General features: G+C 38.5%; 1 protein-coding gene across 3 annotated transcripts in view; it reads left to right on the top strand.

Annotated features, from left to right (window-relative positions):
• BRD7 (bromodomain containing 7) overlaps positions 1 to 23,504 on the top strand; it is a 38,963-nt gene that overhangs the window by 5,047 nt on the left and 10,412 nt on the right. For 2 of the 3 annotated variants that reach the window (XM_047078381.1, XM_047078382.1), the window contains exons 3-9: positions 9,543 to 9,672; positions 10,016 to 10,073; positions 12,532 to 12,676; positions 16,142 to 16,252; positions 21,064 to 21,248; positions 22,230 to 22,353; positions 22,979 to 23,054. In XM_047078381.1, coding sequence (XP_046934337.1) covers positions 9,543 to 9,672; positions 10,016 to 10,073; positions 12,532 to 12,676; positions 16,142 to 16,252; positions 21,064 to 21,248; positions 22,230 to 22,353; positions 22,979 to 23,054 — 829 coding nt within the window. The remainder of the gene's footprint in view (positions 1 to 9,542; positions 9,673 to 10,015; positions 10,074 to 12,531; positions 12,677 to 16,141; positions 16,253 to 21,063; positions 21,249 to 22,229; positions 22,354 to 22,978; positions 23,055 to 23,504) is intronic. The other variant, XM_047078383.1, reaches the window with a different exon arrangement.

Raw genomic sequence — 23,504 nt, 5'->3', positions numbered from 1 at the left:
TCTCGTCTGTACTTTGTTCATCTCATTTAACTGGAAGTTGAGGTCACCCCTTTTAACCACTTCTGATTTTAGTTCTGGCACCATAATGCCAGCTGATACACTCGTGTTCTTCATTTCTTCTTTTATCAATTGTCTCATTCCTTTTATTAACTGCGTAGTATTTTGTTATATTGATGTACCATATTTTATTTGATACTGCATTTAAATGTTACAAATAAAGCTTCATTGAGCCTCGTGTACACAAATCTTTGTATACTTTTGTAAGGATATCTTCAGGATAAGTTCCTGGAATTCTCCCCCTGTGTTCCAGCCACTCTGCCCTTTCTTGACTGTGGCTCGAAATGTCATTAGCCTTCATTATATTTCGATTACCTTGTAAATTAAGATGCTTTTGCATCCATAGTCTTACTTGGATTAACACCCTGCAGAATAGGACAAGTAGGTTGGTTTCCGTTTTATGAAAGGTAATGTGGAAACTCAGAAGTGAAGTGAATTTGCCCAAGGTCCCGTTTCCCCAGGACTCAGAGACCATGGGACATTCCAGATTCTCTGGGGTGTCATTGGTTCTGTAGAGGCTGTTTGGGCCATCCCTTCTTTGCAGGTCAGACCAGGGATGGGGGAGGGGGTTCTTTTACTAGTGTTGTCTAGGAAGGGAGACTTCCGGACGCTCCTCTCTGAGCTACGTTCTGGATCTCTAGGGAATTTTAGGAACAGCAGTTGCCTCTGGTCTCGGGGAGAAGCAGCTGTGTAACAGACATGGGCCTGGAAGGGGCTGGGGTATGTGTGGTTCTAAGGGACTGGTGATTCTTCTGGCCATTCTATGTGGCAGGAAGAAGGAAGGATGCAGGGAAAGGATAAAACTTGCCATTTTAAAGCGTTTTTCTGAAAGGCATACATAACTTCTGCTTGTGTTTCATCAGCTACAACTTAACCACATGGCCACCCTAGCTGCTAGGGAGGCTGGGAAATGTCTTTTAGTTGGAGAAGGAGGTGGGGCTTTGTACCCTAATGAAGATCAGGAATCTGTTACTTAGGGAAGAAAAGGGAAAGGTAAAGTTTGGGGGAAGCACACACACTTACAACATAAAACCCTATAATTTTTCAAAAGTGTTGGAGTTAAATGAGTTTCTTCTCTTGAGTAGGAAAGGCCCTGGTTATATTAGTTTAAAATGGCCAAGCAGTTACGATCGATAGTATTTCTCTGTGTAGCACAGTGGCATTTAATACCAGCCAGAACGTTACGAGTACAACATCCCTTTGTTTTAATCAGGCCATGATCTAGATACCACCCCTCTGAAAGTGTGTTGGCTAGTTTTTCCCCCCTGAGCATTCGAATGCTGAGTGATTGGCAAAGAATTTGTGTGCTGGCATAACTCTTAATGTATTTCCTAAAGATTCAGCTTTACATCTGCAAGTCCTTTATTTCCAATTTCCACATCATATAAAAAATATATAAGGCACCTGGCTCAGTCAGTTAAGCATCTAACTCTTAATTTCAGCTCAGGTCATGATCTCCCAGTTTGTGAGTTCGAGCCCCTCACTGACAGTGTGGAATCTGCTTGGGATTCTCTTTCCTCCCTCTCTCTCTGCCTTTCCCCCTCTCATGCATACACACACTGTCTCTCCCTCTCTCAAGATAAATAAACTTTAAATAAATAAAATAACAGCTGATGAATAAATGCTCCTATCATTTGGTCTAGGAATATAAGCATGAGAGGACAATGAAGTAAAACTGAGGGGCAATAAGTAAAATTCTGTGGGATGCCTGGGTGGCTCAGTTGGTGGAGCATCTGACCCTTGATTTCAGCTCAGGTCTTGATCCCAGGGTCGTGGGGCTGAGCCCTGCGTGGGGCTCTGCACTGAGTGTGGAGCCTGCTTAAGATTCTCTTTCTCTCTCTCTCTCTCTCTCTCTCTCTCCCTCCCTCCCTCCCTCCCTCCCTCCCTCTCCCTCCCTCTCCCTCTCCCTCTCCTTCTCCCTCCCTCCCTCTCCCTCTCCCTCCCCTTCCCTCCCCTCCCTCTCCCTTCCCCCCCTCTCCCTTCCCCCCTCTCCCTTCTCCCTCTCCCTTCTCCCTCCCCCCTCTTCCCTCCCCCCTCCCTCTCCCTGTCTCCCCACCACCCCCGCTTGCGTGCTCTCTCTCTCTCAAATTAAAAATTTTTAAATGTCAGTGGATTTTTGGTTTGCTTCTATTTCTTGGCTATTATAAATAATGCTGTTGTTAACCCGAGTATGTAAGTATCTCTTTGAGAACTTGCTTTCAGTTCTTTTGGATATATATCCAAAAGTAGAAGTGCCAGATCATCCTGTCTTCTCTTTTACAGATGAGAAAACTTAAGGCTCAGAGAGCTTAGTCACTTGCTCAAAGTTGCATAATCAGTGCCAGAACAGGAACTCAAACCCTGCCCCTTAAATAGGTCTGTAGTGTGAAAGAGTTGTTAAAATGGACACTGACCTCCACACCCTTCACAGTACATGGAAAATTAAAATCAGTGCCCTTAACAGAGGGGGCGTTCTAGTTCTGAGTCTCTTGAGAGTCCCTGGGGCTGGGTGGGGGGAATCACAGAAGATTTTGCTTAGGCGGTTGCATTTGAGCTGGTCTTGAAAAATCAGAATATAATGATGTTACACTACATGTTCAAGCAATGGGATAAACTATGTACTCTGAGCTATTATTGTAATATAGGGATATTCTTTTCATCTTGTACGATTACAGGTAAGGAATCATGGGGCACATGGGGCACCTGTGTGGCTCAGTTGGTTAAGCATCCAGCCTCGGCTCAGGTCATGGTTTCACAGTCCATGAGTTCAAGCCCCACATTGGGCTCTGTGCTGACAGTGCAGAGTCCACTTGGGATTCTCAATCTCTTTCTCTCTTTCTTTCTCTCTCTCTGCCCTTCCCCTGCTTGCATGTGCACATGCCCTCTCTCTCTCTCTCTGTCTCAAAGTAAAAAAACAACCAAAAAAAAAAAATTAACATTCGAGCGTTTACTGTAATGCCAGGCACAGTTCTGAGTTCTTTACATTTACTATTTTAATTCTTACAAATAGCTCTGTGGAGTAGGTGCTGTTAGTATCTCATTTTATTGCTGAGTTAACTAAGGCATAGAGGATGAGGTAGCTCATAACTAGAGAGAAAAAATGGATGACTGTAATCATTAAGCAAAATGGAAATTCTGTCAAAACACAACTCATTGATTTGTTTGGTATGACATCTGCCAAAGCCAGGATCTCCCAGCAGAAAATCCACCCACTCTGGTTTCCTCTGGAGGTTGTCCTCTTTAAAAAAAAAAAAAAAAAAAAAAGTTTATTATTATTTATTTTATTTTATTTTTTTTTTAATTTTTTTTTTCAACGTTTATTTATTTTTGGGACAGAGAGAGACAGAGCATGAATGGGGGAGGGGCAGAGAGAGAGGGAGACACAGAATCAGAAACAGGCTCCAGGCTCTGAGCCATCAGCCCAGAGCCTGATGCGGGGCTCGAACTCACGCACCGCAAGATCGTGACCTGGCTGAAGTCGGACGCTTAACCGACTGCGCCACCCAGGCGCCCCTATTATTATTTATTTTTAGTAATTTCTGTACCCATTGTGGGGCTCAAACTTACAACTCCTATAACAAGAGTCACATGCTCTTCCAACTGAGCCAGCCTGGTGCCCCTAAAGTTTGTTTGTTTGTTTGTTTGTTTTTTTAAGTAGGCTCCACACCCAGCGTGGGGCTTGAACTCATGATCCTGAGATCCAGTCAAATGTGCTTCCAAATGAGCCACCTACATGCCCCTACTTATTTATAGTAATCCTGCACCCAAAATGGGGCACAAACCCACAACCCCAAGATCACGAGTCACACGCTCTTCCAGATGAGTCAGCCAGGCACCTCTAGAGAAAGAAAGACTGTTATGAGTGTAAGAGTAGTGTTGCTCCTCTGATGGAAAGGCTGTTTATTCATTTATTTACTCAACAGACATTTACCAGGCACCTCTTACATGCCAGACTCTGTTATTAGACTCAAATGATGAAGGTAAATAAAATACAGTTCCTGCCCTCCAGGAGGAGCTCAGAGTTGAGCTGGGGAATCAGATGTGAAAGGAGAGCTAAACTTCATGGCCTGGTAAATTCTAGTAGAGGTATGAATAAAGGTATGTTCTGGGAGTCCAGGGGAAATTGTTTCTTGTTTTCCCTTGGGGAGCCGGGGGAAGGCATCAGAGGTACAGACTAAATAGGCAGCACATGCTGTCTTCAATCTAAGGCCAAAACTGAGGTGTCACTTTGAGGTAGTAAGACTGATTTTTCAATTAAATTCAAAATCACCTGTTAAATTCTAAAATTGTTTTGCAGATTGGAAGCATTATTTGAGTATAGCTAGAAATCTCTGTATCTGTATCTGTATCCCTTCCAAAAGTAGCTGAAAGACAGTACTTACCACTGAGGACTTCAGCTGTTCATTTGTGTGCTTTCACATTCCCATTCCATGCTGCCTCCTGTAATTAATTAATTCTGCAAGTATTATGCATAAGGCATTGTTGAGCTTGGAGGTACAGCACTAAAAATGACATGGGACCCTGCCCACAAGGAACTCTAGTGAAGAGGCAGATGTGTTTATAGTGCAATGAGTGTTATAATATTAATAATATGAGCAAAGATTTGCTTCAGAAGTGTCATTCACAAATTAATAACTTGCCATTGAGTTGTGAATAAATTAGAGTCTGAAATTAAGTACAGTGTGTTTGTAGTTACAGAAATAGCCGCTGTTCCTCTCTCCTGCCTGGACCTTCTTGCGCACAGGATATTTCCTCTGCCTGGAATGCTGTTTCCACCCACCCACCTCCACCCCCAGCCTGGCTAAATTCTGTCCTTCAGATCTCAGCTCAGATGTTACTTCCTCGTAGAAGTCTTCCCACACTTGTCCAGTCTAAATTAGATTCACCCAACAGTTATTCTCTCCATGGATTCTGTTTGGGTCTTTTTAATGAGTTGTTTAATGTGTGTCTCTGCTGTTACACTGTCAGCTTCCTAAGGGCAGGGCTGTGTGTGTGTGTGTTATCCACCAGTGTTTATCTATACAGTAGAACCTTATTTTTTTATTGAATGCATGAATGAATGAGTGTACAATATGGGCAAGTGCTTCGCTGAAATTTCACATATACTGTCTTATTTCATCCTCAGAACAATCTTCTGAGGTATGTGTTGTATTGCAAAGATAAGAAAATTAGTCCCCTCCCCCAAATTATATAGTTTATCCATAATTTCATGGCAAATAAGTGGCAAAGCCAGAATCTGAGCCTATTTATAAACTATAACTGTAAACCCTTCTTCCTTGGCCACCTAAAGTTAAATGGCTCCAGTATCTTTGTGTCGTTTTCTATATGTAATTGGCAAAATGCGTTAACTATTAAGCATAACTGTATTAACTTTTGGTTTTACATATCTGTGTGACTTTAGTAAGGGACGTTCTCAGTGAGATTCTTTAACTATGTTCTGAATCATGAAGAAAATTAGAAGGTTGGAATCAGAATTTTAAGTGGAGAGAGAAGTGTAGAGGTCAAAGCCTCTTGTTTTGTGGGTGAAGCTGAGTGAGTGAGTGGGATAACTTGTTCAGGGTCACATTCTGGTAAACTAGAAGGCAGGTCTCCTAATTCCTAGTCTGGCAGTAACATGTTACTGAATATCCATGCAGTTTAGGGTGCTTTCCAAGTATAGGTTTTTGTATTCTTTTTCTCTTTGGGACTGTAGCCCAGAAGGTTATATTCTCTTGCCATTCTGAATATTAAGGTGGTTAACGTAGACCAGGCTGACAGGATAAAGTGACCAGGTAGTACCATCCTTTGGTACTTTTTCAACTTTTCTATTTCTTGACCTCATTTCACCATTCCATTGATTCTAAGATAGATAAAATCAACAGTTAAATCTCTATCTTGTGGGTGATGAGAGGCCTGATGAGAATAAGTGAATTGCTTAAGAAGGTCACTGTGTGTTAAGGATGAGGCTGGGGCTAGAACTTGAGCCCATAGACCATGGGTCAGCAAACCATGGCCAGTGCACCTGGGTTTATAAATAAAGTTTTGTTGGAATACGGCCACACCCATTCATTTATGTATTGGGTAGGGCTGCTTTCACGCCACAACAGCAAAGGTTAGTAGTTGGGACCTTAGGACCACAAAGCTAAATTATATGCTGTCTGGCCATCTACCAAAAAAAGTTTGCCAACTCCTGCTCTAGATTCCTGGCACTATAGCCCTGGTTCTTTCCACCTAGGAGAGTGCTTATTGCCTTGCAGCTGTCCTCACTTCACAATTTACATTTCATAGGAAGGAATCTGTGTCTCTAGGGGGTCTTTTTCCATTGAACAGAAGGAAATTTTCCAGCCTACAAAAGATTGATGCCAGTTGTTCTGATTGATGGCAAAAAACCCACAAAACTTTCCAGAATCAAAATTTGCTGCTCTAGAGTATGGCATGAAGTCATAAAAATAGACACCAATCAACTTGATGATAACTGAGATCAGGAGCACTGTGAGTACAGTTTATATAGCATTTTTCTCTGGAGCCTTGAAACCAGTCATATATTCTATATTAGATGCTTTGGACCCTGAGAATAGAAGCTCTGTATCAGTGATCCTGAAAGTGTGATTCCTATAGCAGCAACACCCACAAGGCCTGGAAACTTGTTATTAATGCAGACTCATAGGCTCTACCTTAGACCTACCGGATGGGTAATCCCGGAAATAGGGCCAAGACGTTAGTGTTTTAACAAGACCTTCAGATGATTCTGCTGTACACTGAAGCTTGAGATCCATAATGGGCACTCAGAATTTGCACTTCTAGCAACTTCCCAGATAATGCTGATGGTGCTGGTCAGGGAGCACACTTTGAGAACCACTGCTCTGGATACTAGGACAATAAATTAGGACATAAGCCAAAAAAATAGTTTTGGAGTCGATAAGATCCTATTAAGCTTGATTCTCAAAGGCATAAGTAGACATTTTTAGACAATTTTAGTAAAAATTTAATTTAAAAAAAAAGAAAACACAATAATAAAACTAGCACCTGGATACCAGCCATCCAGCTTTAGCTTTTTTTTACCTTTTACTTGATTTTTTGGTTTTTGGCTTTGGCTTTTTGTTTGTTTTTGTAAAGAAATAGGGGCACCTGGGTGGCACAGTCGGTTGAGCATCTGACTCTTGATTTTGGCTCAGGTCATGATCCCAGGGCCATGGGATGGAGCCCTGCTGACAGCACAGGGCCTGCTTGGGATTCTCCCTCCCCCTCTCTCTGCCTTCCCCTGTTCGCCTGCTCTTTCTCTCCAAATAAATATTGAAAGAAAGAAAAGGAGAAAGAAAGAAAAGGAGAGAGAAAGAAAGAAAGAAAGAAAGAAAGAAAGAAAGAAAGAAAGAAAGAAAGAGAAAGAAAGAAGAAAGAAAGAGAGAAAGAAGTGGAGAGAGAGGGAAAGAGAGAGAGAGAGGGAAAGAGAGAGGGAAAGAGAAAGAAAAGAAAGAAAAAGGGAGAGAGAAAGAAAGGGAAAGAGAGGAAGAGAGAGAAAGAAAAGAAGGAAAAGAGAAAGAAAGAAAGAAAGAAAGAAAGAAAGAAAGAAAGAAAGAAAGAAAGAAAAAGAAAGAAAGAGAAAGAAAAAGAAAAATTAGAATATAGATACAGATGAAGCTTTCTGTGTATTCTTCCAGAATCCCATTCCTCTCCCTCTGTCTCCTCTCTCTCTGCCCTGGAGACCACCATTATTGTGAGTGTCCTGTGTATCAGTTGCATACTTGTTTTTGTAATTTTACCACTTCCACATACATCTGTAAATAATATACACTTACACATTTTCAAACTACAAAACCAGTATTGTAACAGTATTCTCAACTTTTATCTCTAGAAATTATAGTTCTGAACACTCTATATCTTGATACAGTGTAACTTTAGCTTATAAATTTTACCTGCTGTGTAAATGTCATAATTTATCAATCCATTTTCCTTTTAGTAGGCATTGGATTGTTCATAATTTTTTACTGTTTCAGAATGTGGCAGTAAATATTCTTATACCTGCCTTCCATGTAGAGAAGTTTCTCTAGGGTATATGCCCAGGAGTAGAAAAGCTGAGAAGTAGGGTAAAGGCATCTTCAGCCTTAAAATATTGTTAATTGTTCTCCTAATGGTTGTACTTATTTACCTACCCATCTGCAAGGTGTGAGAGCCCTATTTCTCGGTTTTCATCAAAACTTGACATTTTCAGGCATTTTATTTTTTGTCACATGGAGAGCTAGGAAATGCCTTGTAGTTTCAAACATTTATAATCCCCAGAGTTCTAGGCAGCTTGAGTTAGTTGGCATGTTTTTTTATATTTCAGGTTTCTGGGAATTACCTGTGATATCCTTTACTCATTTTCTATTGGGTTATCTGCCTTTTTACTTGAATAAATGCTCTTTGCACAGTTTTTGTTAATACTTCTGAGTTTTCTGTGTTTCAAGTACTTTATGTCAGTCGATAGCTAATCTTCTCTACTCTTGGGTCATAAAGATCCTTTACTTTTATCTGAAATTTTAAAGCTTTGCTTTGTACATTTAAGTCTTTAATCTGTGTGGAATTTCCTTTTGTGTACAATATGAGGTAGAGATCTAATTTTATTTTCTTTTTCATGTAGATAACCAGTTGTGCCAGCACTGCCCTTTTGTCCTTGATTTATAATGCCACCCCTGATATACCAAGACTTGTCTATGTGCACGAGTCTGTTTCTGTACTCTGCAATCTGCTCTATTGGTCTGTTTGCCCCAGTTAGTATTACAAATACTATCTGGTAAAACACATCTTATTGTGACTTTTTTCAAAACTGTGTGGATTATTCTTGATGATTCACTCTTCAAGATAAATTATATGATTGGCTTGTCAAATTTCATGAAATTCTGTCTTACAATTTTGATTGACATAACATTTTATTTATTTATTTTTAAATGTTGAGAGAGAGAGCGAGTGCACAGGCAGGGGAGGGGCAGAGAGAGAGAGGGAGAGGGAGAATCCCAGGCAGGCTTTGCACTGTCAGTGCAGAGCCCATTGCAGAACCTGATCCCATGAACTCTGAGATCATGACCTGAGCCGAAATTAAGAGTCAGTCGCTTAACTGACTGAGCCACCCAGGCGCCCCATCATAACATTGTATTTGTAGATTACTTGGGAGAGAATTGACTATCAATTCATGAACATGGTATATCTCCTTTATTCAGGTCTTCCACAGTGACCTCTCAGTAATGTTTCATAATTTTTCCCAAAAGGTATTGGACATCTTTTATTAAATTTATTCCTAGGTATGTTTTCTTTTGTGAATAGTATTATTTTTCTAATTGATTATTTCTGGGATATAGAAGCACTACCCGCCCCCCCCCAGGAGCTGTTATTCTCTCCTTTTCCAGTAGATGGCAATAAAATACATTAAGATTTCATTATTAGAAATCTATTTTCTTTTAAGTAGTGTCTTGTTTTTGTTTTCACTGAAATTATTTGTTTTAAAGGTATTAATTCTGAAGTATTTCTAAATTGTTTCCCTTTGTTCCATTTAGGAGGATAAAAAGAAGCGAGATCGGGACCGTGTGGAGAATGACACAGAGAAAGATCTCCAGTGCCAGGCCCCTGTAAGATTAGACTTGCCTCCTGAGAAGCCTCTCACAAGCTCTTTAGCCAAACAAGAAGGTTGGAATAAGTCTGAATTAACTTACTTGAATGAGGAAGCTGAAATTATTTTAAGGGTTGTAGCCCGGGAAGGTGACTGGGTTTTAGCTTTTAAGATTAAAAGCTGTATAATTGAATTTTTTTTTTAAGTTTTCTATTTTCTGTCACTGCATAAGAGCGTTAAAGTAGCTTCCATTTTGAATTGATACTCTAGTACTTCAATATATTTGTAAGATAAATGAAATTTCTGTATGAGACATTTAATGATGAGTATGAGGTAAGTCATATGGAAAGAAATCAGCTAAACAATACTCTTTAGAATCTTCCTTTTGAAAACACTCTTTTCCTTTCTCCTTTACTTTAGAAGTAGAACAGACACCCCTTCAAGAAGCTTTGAATCAACTGATGAGACAATTACAGAGGTAAATGTTCTTTCCAACATTTTTTAACTTGGAAATTAAAATGAGAAATATAGGATCCAAACCACTTCTCTATTTTTGATTATTTAAAGCCACATTTTTGTGGCCTAAATCCAAATGTACTTGATTTTAAAGTGGATGATAAATATTTTGCCTGGCAATAGAAAGTACTTTAAGAAGCTGACTTTTAAATGTTCTCCTTTGGTTTGTTTTAACTGGCAACCTAAAGAGTGTTACATAATATTCTTAATGGCAAATTTCTCTTTAAACTAACTTCTGATGTTGAAGCTTTAAACCAGGAATAAATAATACAGATATTTTCACTTTGCTAATAAATGAAAATACCTTCTGTATATTTGTTCAATGCTTATCATGCTGTGAATATTCAGCAATTATTAAGTCTGGGAGAAGAAACTAAGTAGGATTTGTGGCCCTCTCTTAAATGCAAAATTTTGTTCTAAAAAATTCAGTATCTAGATTAAACCAATGTTAAGTTCTTAAAGAGGAAAAGAATAACTCAGTCTTCATTAAAATACTTATTTTTGCTACTTTTCTTTACTCAGAATTTGAGTTTTCAACCCAAAGACATTTATATTATTTGCAGAGGATTCGTGGGTATAGGCCATGCATTCTAATACTGAATTTTCTTCTCACTCTGTTATACTTCTGTGTCAACCCCAGAACATAATATAAATCATTTTGTAAGTGAAAGCCTCTAGTGCTATCTGTATTCAACACCTGTTCAGCTTTGCAGTTAAGATCAGAAGTTAGTGGCCTCACTCCCTTTTTGGTGTTACAGAGTAATTGAGAAATACACTTGAATAAGTCATTCACTGTTTGTCCCAAAAATATGAACAGGTAAGCATTAGGTATTCCAACTCTATTGGAATGCTCGACTATGAAGTGTTGGGGCTGCCTTTTAAATTTTTCTTCTTATGACATGATCAGGATGTAGGCTAATGAAATCTTTTAAGTAGATTTCTTAAAAGAAATCTACTTAACAAGGTCTCTCTTCGTCCAAGGATATTCACATTTCTCAGAACACTTTGGGAATTAGAACCCAGAGCCGCATTTTTTGAATAGTCTGTAGAGATCCGTTATCCTTAAGACTCAGCGCAAATGCTGGTAAATAATGTAATTGATTAGGACCATATTAAAATGACTGATTTTAGGGGGTGTAGGTAATTTGCTCTGAAGAGGTCCTCCAGAGATGATTAGTGTTGTTATTCATAGTAACTACTGTGGACAGCACACAGTTGTATGTAGCAGTTGCAGACTGAGTATTTTTGCTTATTCTTTATTTTTTAATCTCCTTGCTTAGGCATCCTGCTAGAGAAGAACAAATATCTAAGGTTATATTCCAACTCTTATCTTTTATCATATTTATGATCTAGAACAAATGATTTGCCCTCTGAGCCTTAGTTTTCTCATTTCTAACTGAGGATACCACCACCTGTGTGGCTTTTATAAAGATTACATATAAAATAAATCAAGTACTTATCAATGGGTCTGCATGTGGTAAATACATATTAAAAGTTGCTGCTTTTATTATTTTTTAAACCATTTTTATTAATATAAGTATTTGCAGTATGAAAACTTTGGTATGCCAAATAGCCAGAGGAAAAAAAAATCAGTCTAATGACCTAATTGTAGAGCAATGGTTCTCAACCCTGTCACTACTGGAGTTACCAATGCCAAATATTCCAACACTAATAGGAATAGTCAATCATACAAGTACCAATGCACCAGCCCTCCTTCCCAAAAGATTCTGTCGTGGGTCTAGGCTGAGCCTCCTCCTCCCCTCCCTACCCCCCAACTAGAATTTTTTTTTTTAAGGCTCCTCTATTGGTTCTGATGCACAAGCCAGAATTGAAAACCTGTGATAGAAAACACTGGTTCTTAAGTTTGGGGGTAATTTGAGGACCTTTTTAGTATCAGGTTTTTGAGTTCTCCCCTGTAGATGAAATAGAAGTTGGATCCATTGATTAAGAAAATACACATATTTTACATAGATGTATTAATCCTGTGGCCCCCCAAGAGTCCAAGCTTATAGTTATAAATCAGCATGGAAGGTTGCAGATGTGCATTTATAGTTACTATTTCTGCCTTTTCCCCTATGGTTGATAAAAGTACATAGGGTTTACGTCCCAGAGGCCAAGACACTGGTCAGTTAGTCTGGATTTTTTATTTTGTTTCATTTTTCCCTATGTGGGAGGTGCTACCAACTAATTAGATATGTATATCTTAAAAGATTCTCTGTCTTAAAGGTACAACTAGTATGTAAAACATCTTCATCTTGTTATTAGTTGTTAGTCTTTGAAATCATTCTTTCACTTTTCAGTGAAAAGTATGTTAGCATACTACACATTCTTTTTACATCTGAAAGTTTTCCTGTGACTTCTCCTAGACCAATAGATTTGTTTGTAGTAGAAATAAGATTGCTCTTTGCATATCTTCACAGAAAAGACCCAAGTGCTTTCTTTTCATTTCCTGTGACTGATTTTATTGCTCCCGGCTACTCCATGATCATTAAGCATCCAATGGATTTTAGCACCATGAAAGAAAAGATTAAGAACAATGATTACCAGTCCATAGAAGAACTGAAGGTAACTGTAGTTATTTATGTCGTGATTGGAAAATAGACGAACTTAGGATACAAAGTAACATGTCTGTTCAATTGAGAGTCTTGGATACTGTATGTACAAAATCTTCGTAGAAATCTACATGTTTGGTATTAGGAAACTTTCTAATTGACCTTTTATTTTGCAGAGAATTAAGTTTACTTTAATATCCAAAATCTTTGTATTTTTTTGTCTCAGAGCTTGTTGATAGGCAACCAGGCAAACTAAGCCATCTGCTATCTTTTATTATTTTGGGACATTTTTAGAAAAATTTTGAATTTCATATGTTCTACAATATATATTCTCAACCTTTAAAATGAAAAAGTATCTGATTTTTAAATTCAGACTAGTGCAGATAAAATTGATACTTAAATTTGTGGCAGAGTAGTTTCCTTTTCTGTTTCTAGTCATGTCTCTCAAATAGAGGATAAGTTGGCCTGTCCAGAAAATAGTCAACAAAAGTTTAATTACATGTTCTAATTTGATGAAAGTCAGTTGCTTTCTGAGTTCAGTTTGGCTAGACTTATTGAGCATATTTTCTTCAAAAGAGAAGAAGGAGATTAAAAACTTTAAAAGTGAAGGGGCGCCTGGATGATTCAGTTGGTAAGCTTCCGACTCTTGATTTTGTCTCGGGTCATGATCTCATGGTTCGTGGGTTCAAGCCCCACATCAGTCTTTGTGCTGACAGCAAGGAGCCTGCTTGGGATTCTCTCTCTCTCTTCTTCTTTCCCTCTCTGCTCTTCACTTGCTCACTCTCGAAATATGTAAATAAACTTAAAAAAATAAAAATAAAGAAGCTATAAGCCACCAGGATGATGTGTGTGTCTCATGTTACAATGGGAGTGTTTTCCATCTTTAAATAGCCTTGGCATATGTTGATTTCAATGGTAAATTTTTCATTTTGATGCTCAAAAGGAACCACGTGGTTTTTGAAATTTTCTGTGTCAGACCACCACAAACTGAACTGGTTTAGATAATATCTATTTTGCCTTTATTTTTTCTGCATGAACATTGTAGTATTCACCTGACCTAAATACTAGACTCTAGTCAGTTACAGATTATATTTACCTTTTCCTTTTTTCATCCACGTATCAGTTGAGATTTATGAATAAAACCAGCATTTAATTCTATCTTCGCTATCCATTTGACTACATAGATAACATTCCACTTACTCTGAAAAAACTGAATTACGTTCAGAGAAATGGAAGCTTTCCCAACTTTTCATCTGGTGAAAATTAAACTAGAACAGTTTATTTCAGCATATTTCTGACCTTCTTATTGCTTAATGGGAAAAAATTTCACAGGTTTTTTTTTTCTTTTTGTGAATAGTTTTCTTCTGATCTTTCTCTTATGATGACAGGAGACCATAGAAATGGGCCCCCTAAGTGTTTTTGCACAAATGATTAAGATTTGTCATAAGTGGAATGAACTAATATTTTCAACGTTTTAGAGTTTTCTACATGAGTATGTTTTCTTTTGGGGAAAAATCCAGTAGTCCAATGTAATATTAATTAGCTTATTCAGCTCATTAGTCTGTTCAAGTTGGGTTTTTGATTTTTTTTGTAATTATATGGAAAGTATGCAGAAAGGTCATTCAGCTTTTTGAATGACCAAGTGCCATTACCCCGAAGTCCAATAAAGCCTAGCACATGACACTGAAGATCATGGAATTTACAAATGCCTTATCAGATCCAGTACTCTCTTGCCAGTTATAGGCCCAGTGGTCGTTTAGTATAAGTAATAGCCATCTGATGTCCTCCCTCATTTGCCTTGTTTCCCAAAATATATATTTAGTAATTCTTTGTTTTTTTAATGTTTATTTATTTTTGAGAAAGAGACAGAGCACAAGCAGGGGAGGAGCAGAGAGAGAGGGAGACACAGAATCCAAAGCAGGCCTCAGGCTCTGAGCTGTCAGCACAGAGCCCAATGTGGGGCTTGAATCCATGAGCTGTGAGATCATGACCAGAGCCAAAGTCGGGTGCTTACCACCCAGGCACTTCCTATATTTAATGATTCTTAATGGAATAGAAGTTTTTCCTACTATCTGTAACAAGGGTCCTTAACCTGGCGTCCCCCGGATAGAAGCCACAGATAAGCCTTTAAGGGGAACCTACTAAAATGACATGAACAATTTAGTGTTCAACTTGGTGTGCATATATATGCTTGAGGAATGGATTCATGGCTTTCATCACATTCTTAAAGATCTGGGATGTAGCAAAATTCTGAACTGATAAGAGACTTGGCCAGACACTGAGGATCCAATTTAAATCCAGTTTAAATTTAACACCAAATTTCTTGGGACCCTTGAGTCTATCTTCTCACATGCTTTCAAATAATACTAAATCTACCTGTTTTTATCCCCTGTAAGTATTCTAAGCTGTCATCACTAGTTATTAAATAGTGAGATTTGAATATTTGGTTTGAATTTAGAGGAAGAGAGTTTGTTTAGAGGGATTCTTTTTTGTTGGGTTTTTACCATTTTAACTCAGTAAGGCCTTGGTATAATCACTGTCACATTTATACAAAGTAAAAAATTACTTGACCATGAAAACATGCAGTGGAATTGAGCTCTCCAGCACATGTAGGTACTTTGAAATTTAACCCAAAAGTACAGTTTTGATAATTTGGCTATTCTAGTTACATGTTTCAACTCCTCGAGATTGTATGGTTTGTGGCACATCGGCATGGTTTTGCAGCATTCTGCAAGTTATGTTTAGCTTACGATAGTACCCAAATATTAACATTAGTGTAAATGTGTTAGTGTTTTTGATCAGTTAATTTGAATTTCTAAGAAATATTGTGATAATTTAGCCCTGTCCCAGTTTTCATCAGGATTTGAAATTATTTAATTCATAAACGGAAACTTACGATGTTTGTTTTAAAACTAAGAGTAGTATTTTTTAATTACATGAACTCAGTTAAGATTATTCTATTAAATGGAAGTATTTTCTTCTAATTCTTTTTCTGTGTAGTTAGATTATAGTGAAGAAACCCATTTAAAAATTTCATCTTGGGGGCCACCTGGGTGGTTCAGTCGGTTGAGCATCCAACTCTTGATTTGGGCTCAGGTCGTGATCCTCGCTGCACAGAGCGTGAGGCCTGCTTAAGATTCTCTTTCTGCCCCACTCCTTGGCCCTCATGTTCACTCACTTGCTCCCTTTTTCTAAAATAAATAAATAAATAAAAATTTCATCTTGGGATCTAAAGGTTCATGTGATTAATTACAAAATGTCTAAGAATTTAGAAAGAAATGTATAATATTTAAATTAATTTAGCAGTATTTGTTAGTGAATCTTAAAACTTAGTAAATTGTTACTAATGTAAAGAGTGAAAGGAAGGTTTTTTGTTGGTTTTATCTTTTTTAATTTTTCAAAGGCCTATATGATTTCAAACAGGAGGATGCTTTGTTTTGTTTTAAATGCATTTTTCTTCTTAATATTCTCTCTCCAGGATAACTTCAAACTAATGTGTACTAATGCTATGATTTACAACAAACCCGAGACCATTTATTATAAAGCTGCAAAGAAGCTATTGCACTCAGGGATGAAAATTCTCAGCCAGGTAAAGGAAGTTCTTTGTCATAAATAATAACATAAAATCTGTATACCTTTGTTTTTTGGTTAGAGTTGATAGAGATCCAGTCCAGTACAGTACTAGTTTTACAGGCAGATTTTATTAAAGTAGGAAATACTAAAGGGAAAAAGTTTGCACATAAAGAAGAAAATTAAAGCAGGGAAGTTCTCATTTGGAATTGATGCAAATAAATACTGGCATTCACTACTAATTATTTATTTTAGAGGCTATTGAATTGGTAGTCACCAGATAGATTTATATTTGCTATGAAAGAAACATCACCCTGAATTCCAGGGTAAGATTGATTAGATGAATTATGAGAGCTTTTAGGAGAAAAGCTGTCTACTTCCCTTTGTACAGATGGACCCTGATGCTTTGGTGAGGCACAGGAACTCCTGGCAGTAGAAAGAAACAAAATTTCAACGAGCAGTAACTTGCTGGTTGCCACCTCCCCACAGGAGCACTGTCCCTTGAAAGACCACAACTGCTACATAATAAGGTGGTCAAGGTGGGAGGAACATGTGCACATGCACAGACACTTACTTCATCATCAAGCTTCATGAGAGCACATAAACATGACCGTGTGTTCAAAACAGGTTAGTGGCAGAAAATGACACGGGATGCCTCAGAGCTACGGTTTGAGGAAAGGCCTTGGGGTAAATTGAGGTGATTGCTGTGCACCTGCTGGGAGAAAAGAAGAGCTCACAAGATAAGTCGTGTTCTTTGAGGTTTTACTCAGCTCTGAATAGGGTGGGAAACTAACAGAAATGATCCTGGCACCTTACCATGGCAGGAAGTTGGAGTTCTTTGAACTTGTGGACCTCAGGCAAGGCATTAACCACGCTGGGCCTCCAGTGTTCTCGTGTGTGGAGAAGAAGGTTTCAAGAGTGATCTCCCAAGATGATTGCTAGCATTAGGGTGCCAACTCCATAAGAGCTAGAATTGGGAGGAGACTACGAGAAAGGAGAGCAAGACAGGAGAGGGATTTTGCGAAGAAGGAAACGAGTGGGTATAAGACAGGAAGAATGAGAAGGAAATCAGAATTAAGAGCTTGGGCCCAGACTCAGGAGAGTTATAGGATAGTAGGAATGAGTCATATGTAGCCGCACATGGCTTTCCAGTTGTTGTAGTGATCATCTGTATCACACTTTTACGTTGAAAGAATTGTCGTGGTGTGCAGATATCTGAGTGTCTGTGTGCTTGGCTCTAAAAGATTTCTTGGATCCGTTTAACTGGGGAAAGAAAAACATTTGGATTGACAATTCTTGCGCAGACAGCATCAGTTCCTACCCTTTCCTAAAGACTTAAGACCCTGTACTGTAAGCCAGTTACACATCTTTGGCAAAATCTGTTTACCCCTCTTTGCAGGAAGGTTCAGAATCCAGAATGAAGCCATATTCCAGATTTAAAAATCTGCAAATGCTCGTTACTACACTTGAAGTAAAAGTGCATCCTGCAAGTGCAGTCGTTAGTCACTCCAAAACTGGATATTGAAGTTTTAGGAGAAAGTTGAATTTGCAGTATTCCAAGTAAATTTATCAACTTTCATTTGCCATTATTTTCTTTTCTTCAGATAATGTAGTTAATATAACATGCAAAAGAGTCCACTACCTCTTGAATTTTCCTGGGGATGGGATGGCTGGAAGCACAGAAAATAAACATTCTTCTCCACTTTCCCTTTTCTCTCTCTGTTGTCTTCCTTTTTTCAGATCTCTTCCTGTTGAGGAGCCCTACCCATCCTGTGTTATAGTTTCCTGTTGACTGTCCTCTCCACCCTAAGTGGGAGGGATCCTTACAACAGTGATTTTTAAACGTTTAAATTTAGACCTGAGTTAACTCTTGTAACAGCAGTGCTCCCAAGAGAGCCCAGTACACCCTTCTATGATTGATGTCTTTTAAAAGATCATTGGTTTTGAATGTTCAGTGTAAAGATTGTACATTTATCATTTTTTTTCATTTACACACAAATAGTGACTATTAGTAGACCTTTTTACTTATTTATTTTTTAGTAGTAGACATTTTTATAAAGGACACGTGTAGAATAATTTGTTTGCTCTCCTAGATAAATACTAGCATGCTGCGTGCTAGTACAAACAAAGTAATAGAATCAAGGTTCAGGGCCTGGCTGTGCCTTCGAGATGCTGAGTGACCTCAGGAGGCAGTGTTACCTTTCTCAGCCTAGTACTTCACTCCTAGAATCATGCCTGACATGTGGGAAAGCACCAAGGATTAGCTGTCATTAATGGCAAAGAATCAAGCCCTTTTAGTCATTTAATATTGTTAAAGTGATAAGTAGTATGCTGATTGGGAGACATCTTAATTATTTTTAAAAAAGACTACTTTCAAAGGAAAATTATATTCAACTTTTTCCAGTGATTTGTGTTGAAATTTAGAAAATTTCTCTAATTCTTTTAATTCTGTGCATGTTCTGGGTTTTTTTAATTGTTTTTAATGTTTATTTATTTTTGACAGAGAGTGAGAGACAGAGCATGAGCGGGGGAGGGGCAGAGGGAAAGGGAGACACAGAATCCGAAGCAGGCTCCAGGCTCTGAGCTGTCAGCACAGAGCCCGATGCAGGGCTCGAACTCACAGACCGCGAGATCATGACCTGAGCCGAAGTCAGATTCTCAACTGACTGAGCCACCCAGGTGCCCCTGTGCATGTTATGTTTTTTAGAATTCCAAAATGTTTTTGAGGTAGGTTCTCCTCTTTATAAAATCCAAGAATGGAAATAAAAAGATAAGTGAGAGCTTCATGATCTGAACACTTAACAGTGCGCCAGACTCTGATTTAGATACTAGAGAGAGATGGGTGAGAAATTACCTAAATGATATACACAAGGGAAAACACAAACGGCCAATAAAAAGTTACAGAGACAATCATACTAATATTTTTTTAAGTATGTATTAAAATAGACATATTTTTAAAACTCAGACTGGCAAATTACTTTAAATACTGTTAAATTTGGTAAGGATTCAGAGAAATTGTCAATCACTGACGTGTATATATAATGTATACACTAATATGTAATATAATGTATATTAATAAAACTATTCTGGAAAGCAGTTTGGCAGTAAATATCAAAAGCCTTAAAAATACTCATTCTTGTTGACCTAGTGTTTTCACTTCTAGGAATTTTTTTTTTTAAGTATAGTTACATACAGTATCACATCTAGGCATTTATCCTAAAGAGATCTTCTTGGAGAGATTTATTTACAGTGATGTTCATGAGACTTCTATTTGTAATAGTGGAAACTTGGAGATAATCTAAATATCTGATAGCGGGATATTAGTAAGACCATGGTACCTAAGATAAAGTAATATATATATATATATATATATATATATATATATATATATAGTTACTGAAAACACTTTAAAGAATACTTAATGATATGGAGGTCACATGCTTGTAATTTCTTAATGAAGAAAATGCATGTTACCAAATATTCAGTGTAATGCCAATCTGCTGATATGTGTAATGCTTAGAGAAATACTGGAATAATGATAAATTAACAAGGTTTTTTTTTTTTTCTCCTCTACCTAAATCTTTGTCTACAATGAAATATATTACTTTAATAGTTTTAAGGTTACTTTAAGATAAAAGTTCAGTAAAGATAGCTAGTCCAGGGACACCTGGGTGGCTCAGTTGGTTAAGCGTCCGACTTCAGCTTAGGTCACAATCTCACGGTTCGTGAGTTCAAGCCCCGCGTCGGACTCTGTGCTGATGGCTCAGAGCCTAGACCCTGCTTCAGATTCTGTGTCTCCCTCTCTCTCTGTCCCTCCCCCGCTCACACTCTGTGTCTTTCTCTCTCTCAAAAATAAACAAACATTTAAAAAAAATTTTAAATAGTCCATGTTCTTGAGGCACTCATATTCTGCACTACTAATATAGCAGAGTGTGATGAGCCAAAGCCCCTTAGGAGACACTAGAGGCCTGGACTTCATCACTGGTTCTTGACCTTAGGTGAGTCATGTAGCATTTCTGGGCTACATTGTTCTTATTCAAATGACCTCTGGTCTTCTCCAGTTCTTAGTTTCTATTATTCTGCAAAAATCTTCCCTGCCGTTGCCATGCAGCCCTAAGGAGACTGCACTCCATATTTTATCCAGGGACAGTGCTCAGTTGGAAGGCAAGAGTAGTCGCTAGAAACAAACGTGCCTCCAGAAACCTCAAGCCCTTAACCACAAAGAAAATTTCACAGCATATCAATGCAGTGGAAAATTAAGTACATGTTTCACAAAATATAAACAAGGCTTCTTTGGTTAGAAGAACATTATGCTTTCTGGGAAAGAAACTACACTAGCAACCTTTCATTCTCCTTGAAGCGTGTTGTTTTCACACGGAGTAAAATGCCAGAGTCATCAGTGATTATCCTAGGATACCAGAGTATAAGGGTTCTTAACATGTTCACATCATCTAGCTTTTGAAATACCTGATAATTCTTAAGTTTCACAAGATAAGCCATTCTGTGAAATCTAAAATTTTAACGTGCCATTAAATTAAATTCTGCTTTTTAAATTTAGTACTGCAAAGAATACTTACTAGTATTTATTCATACTTTCTCTGAATGTTTTGATGATGTAGTCAGGTTGCAAAGCACTCTCTTATGTTGGAAATTAAATGATCTGAATTGAAGGAATAGACTGTATTCTGGTCACCAAACATTTCTCTTGTTATAATTATATTTAATTGCTTTTCTTCCCTTTTAAGTGCGAACTCACATTGTGAGAAAGAAATGCATTACTTTAAAAATCAATGGCAAACATACAATGAGAATGTTCTTGAATATTTTTAGGAGAGAATTCAGAGCCTGAAGCAAAGCATAGAATTCATGGCAGACTTGCAAAAAAGTCGAAAGCAGAAGGATAGAACCGACCAGTCTCAGAGTGGGGAGGACAGCGGCTCCTGGCCGAGAGAAAGGGAAGACTCCGGAGACCCTGAAACCCGAGCCTTCAAGGGTCCCAGCAAGGAAAACAAAAAGTAAAGAATCTTCGGGATATTGAAGCTAAGCTGTCTTTTTCAGCCTAGGAAGGGGGAAGAATACTAATTCGGTGCCTGCCTTGGGAAATCCAAGTCCTGGTCCGCCCGTGGTTGGTTGGTTGTGGCATGAAAGTCCATTTTGGTGATGTGATACCCTCCTCTTCACATAAAGGCACTATATGGAATCGTTTAAACACAGTTCAGAACAATGGTTCTGAATGTATATTCTTATGAAAGTAGTTTTAAAATCAAGAAATTATCTTTAGGGACTCATTGTCAGTGAACTTATTTAAATAGAACTCTAAGAAAAAATTTGTATTCGTTACCTCATTCCATAGACAGTGATTCAGCTTACCTGTAGTTAAAGCCATTCCTAAGCAGATGGGCTGTTGCTGAGGTGCGTGCTGTCCACCAGACATCACCTGGTGGGACCAGTACCTCCCAGCAGTAGCCGGCGTGGCCGGACGCACGTGCGTGCACCCGCTCTCACCTCTCGCCAGCGGCCCTCATGCCTCGCACCTCACCATCCTCTCTGGAAGAGGGTTCTAGGGAGCGGCTTGGGATTTCTGCGGTTGCAGTGCAGAGAAAGTAAACTTGTGACATATTTTTGTTCTGTTTTTAAGATTTGTACAATTTAAATGTATTTCATTTTAAGTTTTAAAAATCAGGCTTTGAAAAGAAAATTCCATGTCTCTCCGCTTTCAAAATACGTTTGAGGTAGAATCCATTTGTGTCATGACTGTATTGAGAAAAATGTTTAAGACAAATAGCACCAGATACCGAAAGGAGGGAAGTAACCAGGGTGTCGGGTTTGCTTTACTTCGAGTGTGGCACAGGCCCTCGGCAGGCCCCTAAGGAACAAAGCCATAGTTGGTGATTGTAGTGCCATTGTCACCCTTTGAGTTGTACCCCTATTTGGAACTCATTTCAATGTTTTCACCTTATTATTTTTTTTTACTTAGTATTAATGTGTGTTTTCAGGAAAGACAAAGATATGCTTGAAGATAAATCTAAGAGCAGTAACTTAGAAAGAGAGCAGGAGCAGATTGACCGCATTGTTAAGGAATCTGGAGGAAAGCTAACCAGGCGGCTTGTTAACAGTCAGGTGATTGGACTTTTCCTTTCTTTTCACTACCTTCTGACTGGTCGTCTGAGACATGCAGTTTTCACATTGCTTGTGCACTTGTAGCCCGTGTCTGCCATAGAGTTGTTCAGTACAACACTCCGAGGAGGCAGATTTAATAACGTATTTATAAAGGACATGATTAACCTTTTTCTCTATTATTGGCTTTTAGTGAAGTTAATGTGTTCTAAACTTGGCAAATGAGCATTTATACTCTGGTCTCTTGAATTCATTGTTTAGCACATTGCTCTTAAAACCGAATAGATTAATACATAACTTCCAGCAGGTCACTTCCCTTCCCTGGTCTCCAGTATCCTCCTTTTTTTAACAGAGGGGACAAAACAGGGTGGCCTGAAGGCCCCACATAGCTCTTTAAAATTCTCATGTTACCTTAACCTTCATTTCTGCAGCCCATTAGCACCTATGTATATGGAGCCAGGTGGGAAAGTTAATATCTAAGTGTAATGGTAGCAACTTACTATATTGGTTTGATTAAGTTTAGGGCATTGTAGTGTGATATATATACATATATATGTATGTGTACATGCATATGAATGTGGTACATATAAAACTGTTGAGGACATTTGGATACTTTGGGTCATTGCAGTGTGAATTTGAAAGGAGAAAACCAGATGGAACAACAACATTGGGGCTTCTGCATCCCGTGGATCCCATTGTAGGAGGTGAGTTCACAGGTCACACTGTGCATGAACTTGCTGTTTCGCAGGCAGTAACCTGGGTGACGTTTTAAACCAGCAGGCCTAGTGCTGTGAAATCCAACCATATTGTCAGCCACAAAGAACTTGGCTAGGCATCATGTATTTCATGCTAATAGCATGAATAGCTTTACTTCGTCTTTAAGTAGATTCTATATAGATCAAGTTTTCTTTAAACTACAAAGTCCAGGGGCGCCTGGGTGGCTTAGTCGGTTAGGCGGCTGACTTCGGCTCAGGTCATGATCTCGCGGTCCGTGAGTTCGAGCCCCGCGTCGGGCTCTGTGCTCACAGCTCAGAGCCTGGAGCTTGTTTTGGATTCTGTGTCTCACTCTCTCTGACCCTCCCCTGTTCATGCTCTGTCTCCCTGTCTCAAAAATAAATAAAACGCTAAAAAAAATTTTTAAAAAATATGTTCAA

The sequence above is a fragment of the Lynx rufus genome, unplaced genomic scaffold (assembly GCF_022079265.1).
Source record: "Lynx rufus isolate CCGP_SWC_20201006 ecotype Redwood Valley unplaced genomic scaffold, mLynRuf1.p SCAF_16, whole genome shotgun sequence".
Classification (NCBI taxonomy): Eukaryota; Metazoa; Chordata; class Mammalia; order Carnivora; family Felidae; genus Lynx; species Lynx rufus.
Note: the sequence above shows the minus strand (reverse complement) of the source record. Positions and strands in the feature narration are given on the sequence as shown.